General features: G+C 57.9%; 1 protein-coding gene across 3 annotated transcripts in view; it reads left to right on the forward strand.

Moving 5' to 3' along the window:
• Positions 1-3,159, forward strand: part of CACNA1S (calcium voltage-gated channel subunit alpha1 S) — a 68,551-nt gene extending 65,392 nt beyond the window's left edge. For all 3 annotated transcript variants that reach the window (XM_035010360.1, XM_035010361.1, XM_035010363.1), the window contains 4 exons: positions 1,251-1,336; positions 2,077-2,168; positions 2,378-2,521; positions 2,655-3,159. In XM_035010360.1, the coding sequence (XP_034866251.1) occupies positions 1,251-1,336; positions 2,077-2,168; positions 2,378-2,521; positions 2,655-2,906 (574 nt within the window). In that variant the 3' untranslated portion in view covers positions 2,907-3,159. The remainder of the gene's footprint in view (positions 1-1,250; positions 1,337-2,076; positions 2,169-2,377; positions 2,522-2,654) is intronic.
• Positions 3,160-6,535: the final 3,376 nt, after the last annotated feature.

Genomic DNA, 6,535 nt, shown 5'->3' on the forward strand with positions numbered 1-6,535 from the left:
GGCTGGGAAGACATGGTTAGTGGGTTCCAGGCTCTTGGGAGGGGGACATTCTGAAATGTATACATTGCCTTTTGCTTGCCTTTGTGTCCTCTGGGATCCATCCACCTTAATGCAAGACGCGGGCCTGGACTGCAGAGACTCCTTTGGCCAGCAGAGGGCAGCATTGGCACAAATGCTCTGTGGTTCCTCTCTTTCTCTGCAGCAGGTCTAGGAGCTGGGACCCATTGAACGTAGTAGGTTAGGAAGAGAGAGTTACTACAAGAAGAGTTACTACAAAAAACTGTGGGAAATTAAAGTTTAACGGTTGGATTTGGGTTCCAGGGAGATCTCACTGTTGAGTGGGTCCTCTCTCTCCCATGCTGAGCTGTAGACTAAATATAATCTGCGGTTACATAAGTGTCATGAAAAACAGCAGGATGGGGGGAGAGCTTCTCGGAAATCAGCACCTGTGGGCTGAGGTCCCAGCAGAGCTTCCGTTCTAGATAGGAGGACCTGGAATGGCTGTCACACACCATCAGAAATGGGCAGGACAGGGCAGATGCCCCATGAGCAGCTACTCCCCCGGGGCCAGGGCTGCCTAAACTCCCTTCCTTTCAGAGACCCGCAGGCCCAGAAGGGTCCCTGTGCCCTGGGTCACCATGGTGGGGACACAGAAGCGCCAGACCTGGGCCCTGCCCTGAAAGGACTGTAGTCATCTTGCGACATGTATCCTGTGACGTGACTGTGACCAAATAATCACAAAGAGCAGGTGCCCTGAGACTGCAGGCGTCCTGATCGCCAAGGGCTGGAAAGGCCTAGAACGGAGCTAAGCAATGTTTCTCAGCCTCCGCTGAGCATGAGAAGCATCTAGAGAGCTTCCAAAATTGCAGTGCCTGGGGCTTCACCGCAGATTCTGGGGATGGGACACGGCCACTACTAGTTTTTAAAGCCCCCCAGGTGACCCAGTATGCTGCCAAGGTTGAGAACCAGTGTCCTAGAGGGTGTGAGGCTGGGGCTGGGCCTCGGAAGATGAACAGAATGTGGAAAGGGTGAGGGAAGGACATCCATTGGGCAAAGGAGAGGAGGAGGGGACGAATTTGGCTTCTTTCTCTTAGAGGGCCAGGACTGGCTGGGCAGAGAGCGGGCTGAGCACCAGCCCTGGAGTCAAGACGACACCAATGATGGGGCCAGACCCTGAGGGGCCACAGAGGGGCAGGATGGCGGGAGGACCAGCAGCCTGCTCTGGCTCACCAGCCTTGCTTCCGTTTCAGCATCCACTACGAAAGGGAGTTCCCTGGAGAGACAGAGACGCCTGCTGCCAGAGGAGGAGCCTTTGGCCAACCCCGAAGGGTCCTGGGTCAGTCTTCTCTGTGCGCCCTAGAAGCTGAGCCTCCCAGAGCGGCCTGGGGAGCCTGGCTCTCCCCTTACCCTTGGGGAATCTGGCTTGGGAGCCTGTCACAATGGGAGTCAGCTGGGCCTGGGATGGAAGAGTTGTCAGGGCCAGCTCCTCATCCAGGCAGAGGAGAAGCGAGCCATCTCGGTAACTGAGTGAGGTGGGAAAGGGGCGTGCCAGGAAACTCCCACCTGCTGCGCACCCCCCCTCCGAAGGACAGCCCCTGGCCGCACTGACCCCTTGGCCCTGGGGCCCTTCAGCAGATGGTCTGGCCATCTCCCAGCAGGTCCTAGACCGCTGTGTGTGACAGCAGGTGTCCTGAGGATGCCCGAGTTCAAGGGCACTCGCCCCCCTCCCCAGAGTATGCGTGTGCACATAACACACACAACACACACACAATACACGCACGCACGCTTCTGCACACAAGCACACATGGACACACTGAAGAAGAGCTTGACCAGATCTGGTCAAACTCTGGCCCTGATCCCTCCCCCGCCAACCCCACTGCCCGACCCACAAGGACAGAGACCAGGGCAAGTAGAGGGGCCAGGGGACAACACAGGGTCCTGCCTGGCCTGGACTTGGTTGGGTGTCAGCATGTGTACCCCCTCTAGGATGCCTTCCACAGCCCTGAGGCTCTCAGCTCACAGGGGTCCTGGCGGGACTCAGCAGCCCCTCTTGCCCTTGCTCTGTATTGCCCACAGGACCCCACAGCAAATCCTGTGTGGAAAAGCTAAAAGGACAGCTGACCCAGAGAGAAATGACCAGATCCCAGGCATTTCCTGCCCCTTGCCAGGTAATGGGGCAGAAGCCTGGGAAGAAACTCTATACAGAGGAAGGGGGCCACCGTAATTTGCCCATTAATAACAGAAAGGGCCGGACTCCTGGGTCCTCCCCTCTCTGTGGGTCTTGGCAGAGGCTCCCTCTGAAGAGCTGGAGTTTCACTGGATCCCAGTGGGCTCCAGCATCCCTGTTGGGGTCTTCACTTTTGTGCATTTGGAACAGCGTGCCAGGGCCGAGTCTCCCCTGCCTGAGGAGAGGAGGAGCCCCACCCCAGGGTCTCTGCCTGAGGAAGCAACCCACAGCCGTAGGACCAAGGAGAGCAGTCCTCGGTGCCAGACTCCAGCGACAGCCCAGCTGATTCAAGAGGTGAGGTGGGGGTGGGGACAGAGCCATGGGCGGCATTCAGGGCTGGCCCTGGGCTGGCCTGGGCGGGCAGGTAGAGGCAGACCCCTGAGGCAGCTCCGCAGGAGAGCCCACCCAGCCTCTGTCTTCCCTGCAGGCTCTGGTTCGAGGGGGCCTGGACACCTTGGCGGCTGATGCTGACTTTGTCCTGGTGACCGGCCAGGCCCTGGCAGATGCCTGCCAGATGGCACCAGAGGAAGTGGAGGTGGCAGCCACAGAGCTACTGAAAAGACAAGGGTCCCCAGAGGGTCTGGCCAGTGCCCTTGGACGCTGGAGCCTCAGGTCCTCTCTGGGCAGCCTTGACCTGCATCAGGGCTCCCAGGAGACCCTGATCCCCCCCAGGCTGTGAAGGCCCGCCCAGCAGCAGCATGGGCTTAGACCTAGCAAGCCCCACGGCGAGGGAGGGGTTGCTGGGGCAGAGAAGGGTTAGCCCAGCATGGTGGCCCCGCACTCTCTCCCCAGCTCAATGGATGGGCTTAGTAGGGGCAGTCAGGAACCACTGCAAAAAGTCGGGAAGAAGTAGATTGACATGGGGCGCCTGGGTGGCTCAGTCGTTAAGCGTCTGCCTTCGGCTCAGGTCGTGATCCCAGGGTCCTGGGATCGAGCCCCGCATCGGGCTCCCTGCTCCACGGGAAGCCTGCTTCTCCCTCTCCCACTCCCCCTGCTTGTGTTCCTGTTCTCGCTGTCTCTCTCTCTGTCAAATAAATAAATAAAATCTTATAAAAAAAAAAAAAAAGAAGTAGATTGACAGGCCTCTCTCCTCACCAGCAAGAAGCACGGTTGGATGGAGCCTCTAACATCTTTCAAATAGGCCCGTCAGTGCCAGTGTCTGGCTGGCAGAAGGCCGCTCCCACCAGCAGGACGTTAAAGGCTCCAGGCCTATGACATTGGCACCTGGCCCCTGCTTGTCTCCTTTTTTGGAAACGTTTCCTACTCTTCTTCTCCTCACTCTTCCCTCTTCCCCATTCCATTTCCTGCTCATGGGCTGGGGAGCCTGGGCCTGGGAGGACCGAAGGGCCATCTGGATTGTTATCCCGCATGCGGCCAAGAGGGGCCCATCGTGGAGAATGTGGATTCTCCTGGAGGTCTGCCACCAGTTCCACTCACTGGGGCCCTGTAGCCTCAGGAAGGACCAGTGGCCTTACAAGTCACGGCCCCACATCCCGGGTCACGCCAAGGCCAACCTTCTTTAAAGCTATGACCATGTCTCTTTGGCCAGAGCCCGCTGCTGACATAGGCCTTGGGTCCCTCAAGTGTTTGTACCCTCGGATATCAAAGATCAAAGTTTCCGCGGCTCCTCTTACCCGCACCAAGCGGTACTGGGTACCCGTGGCTACGATTTACCAAGTGGCTCCCATCCGCCGGCGCCCCACGCTCCCCTGTGCCCAGGGCAGTCGGGCATTTCTGCGTACAAAGCATTTCCACACCATGTCCATCTCGTTCTTATCCCAGCCTCGCGAAGCAGGTCTTCTCTAAGCAGTTAAAGGGTTTTAAGGATACGGCAGTGGCGGCCCCGAGAGGTGGCGTGGCGAGCTCGCCCGGCACTGGCCGTGGCCGCGGTGACCGCTGGGCCGCCCCACAGCCCCCTGGCAAAGCCCCGGGTGGGGTCCGCTGGCTCCGCGGCCGGCCCCAGACTGAGGGCAGGGAGACGCCCACTGGCTGCAGAGCTGGGTCCTGGGCTCTGTCAGGGCTCCTCTCCTCAAGCCGCAGCACCAGCGGCTTCCCCCATGCTCCCCCCTTCAACAGCTTGCTGTTCGCCGCCACAGGGTCCCTCCCTCAGCTCCTCTTACCAAACCGAGGAACTCGCCCCCTTTGTCTCTTGCTCTCCTCCCTCCCTCCTGACCCCTCCTCGGATTGTTCCCCAGCCAGTCTCCTGTCTCCCCCTCGGCCCCTCCTCCCTCTGTCTGTAGGTCACGTTTGAGGTGTTTCCCTCTTAACAACATGTCCTTGCAGCCGTCCTGTCTACCTACAGGGGGTCAGTCTGTCTGTCGGTCTGTCTATCTGTCGGTCTGTCTGTCTAGTGCATTTCTGAAGACCAAACTTCTTCCCTGGGTTGTCTCCTCATCCACATTTTCATTCCTAGTTCCCATTTCTCATCCCCATGCAGCCTGCCTTCTGCCCATCATTCACCAGTATCTCCCACAATCTTGTTGCCAATCTAGGGGACCCCAAGTCCTTACCTTCCTTGATTTCTAGGCAGCATTAGGAACGACTTACCTCTCTCTCCTTCCTGACATGCCTGCACCCCTGGTTCTCCCGAATTTCCTCCTACCTTTCTTTTTTTTTTTTTTTTAAGATTTTATTTATTTATTTGAGACAGAGAGAATGAGAGACAGAGAGCATGAGAGTGAGGAGGGTCAGAGGGAGAAGCAGACTCCCTGCCGAGCAGGGAGCCCGATGCGGGACTCGATCCCGGGACTCCAGGATCATGACCTGAGCCGAAGGCAGTCGCTTAACCGACTGAGCCACCCAGGCGCCCCTCCTCCTACCTTTCAAGTGCTCCAACCCCTCGGTTCCCTGTGAGCTCTCGCCTGGCCCAGCTACCTCTCCAGTGGGGGACTGATTCCTCAGGGGTCTGTGTCCTTGATCCCTCTTTCTACCTGGGAAGTGTCTCTGGATGCTCTCAGCTGTGTCTGTGTTGATAATTCCCAATTCCATATGGCTAGAGCGAACTCCACATCTCTATATCCTTCTCCCTGACAACTCACGTATGTCCTACCAGTGCCCAAAGCACATCGTGTCCAAATTCAGCCTTGCTGTCCTTTCCCCATAGACGGCTGCTACTCCGGTGTTGCTGGTCTCAAAGAAACCCACCCACTGTTCAAACCAGAAGTCTGGGTGTTGTCCTGGGCTCCCAGCTTGCTCCCACAGACTCATCCTCCTAAGCAGTTCCCAAGCTTGTCTTTGTGTCTACAGTGACTTTCCTGATATGTTCAATCAGCGTTTCATGCCTCTTCTTTTTTCTTTAACATCTTTATTTATTTATTTGAGAGAGAGAGCACAAGTGGGGTGGGGTGGAGGGAAAGGGATGGAGGGAGAGGGAGAAGCAGGCTCCCCGCTGAGCAAGGAGCCCAATGCGGGGCTCGATCCCAAGACCCTGAGATCATGACCTGAGCCGAAGGCAGATGCTTAACGACTGAGCCACCCAGGCAGCCCTGTTTCACACTTCGTCTATCGCAAGAGCCTCTGGCCTGCCCTCCTGGCCTCCTCTCTTCTCTTCCCCCCAGTCTGTCTCTGATCTTTCTGAAAGGAGAAGCCTGTTGTCTTATTCCTTTGCTTAAAAGCCTTAAAGGCACCCCCAAATCCTCAGAATGTCATGCAAACCCTTGCCTCTGCTTACACGTCTCCCCCCCGCCCCCCCCGGGCCTGGCCCTCACACAGGGCCTGGTCTCCCCCCGCCCTGCCGCCAGAACCCTCAGCCCACGGATCCCTCCCTAGTCATCTTTCAATTCTCAGCTTTGCTATGGCTTCCTGCAGAAAGCTTTCCCTGAACAGCCCTCTGAAGCCTGACCCAGAAACACGGCGCCCTCCCTCCCCCAGTACAGTGGGGATCATAACTGCTTGTTTATTGTTACCCTAGCGAGAGGCTAGCTTCACGAACTCAGGAGCGGGTCCACTTTATTCGAAGTTATCCCCCCACAGCTGAGCGCTTGTCAACCCAGACCAGTGGCTCCGTAACTGTTAATAAATGCAGGACGAGGGTGAGCAGCGCGGACCCTTCCCTCCACAGGCTCCCTGCCCCGTGTCACCTGCCCGGGTTCTCCAGCCACACTGGCTGTCTGTCCAGGCGCAGGGAAGGCAGGGAGGAGGGGCTCTGCCTCTAGGGGGTAACAAGCTGGACTTCACCTCAGCCCTACACACACCTAGCTGCCAGGCTGCTCCCATAAAGCCTGAAAAGAACAGTGTGGAAGGAGGAGGGCGGAGGTGGGAGCAGAGGGGAGCAGGCCGGTGTGCGGGGAGACAGTCCCCTCTGCTCAG

Source organism: Mirounga leonina, unplaced genomic scaffold (genome assembly GCF_011800145.1).
Source record: "Mirounga leonina isolate KUSES-001 unplaced genomic scaffold, KU_Mleo_1.0 Mir_154, whole genome shotgun sequence".
NCBI classification, from domain to species: Eukaryota; Metazoa; Chordata; class Mammalia; order Carnivora; family Phocidae; genus Mirounga; species Mirounga leonina.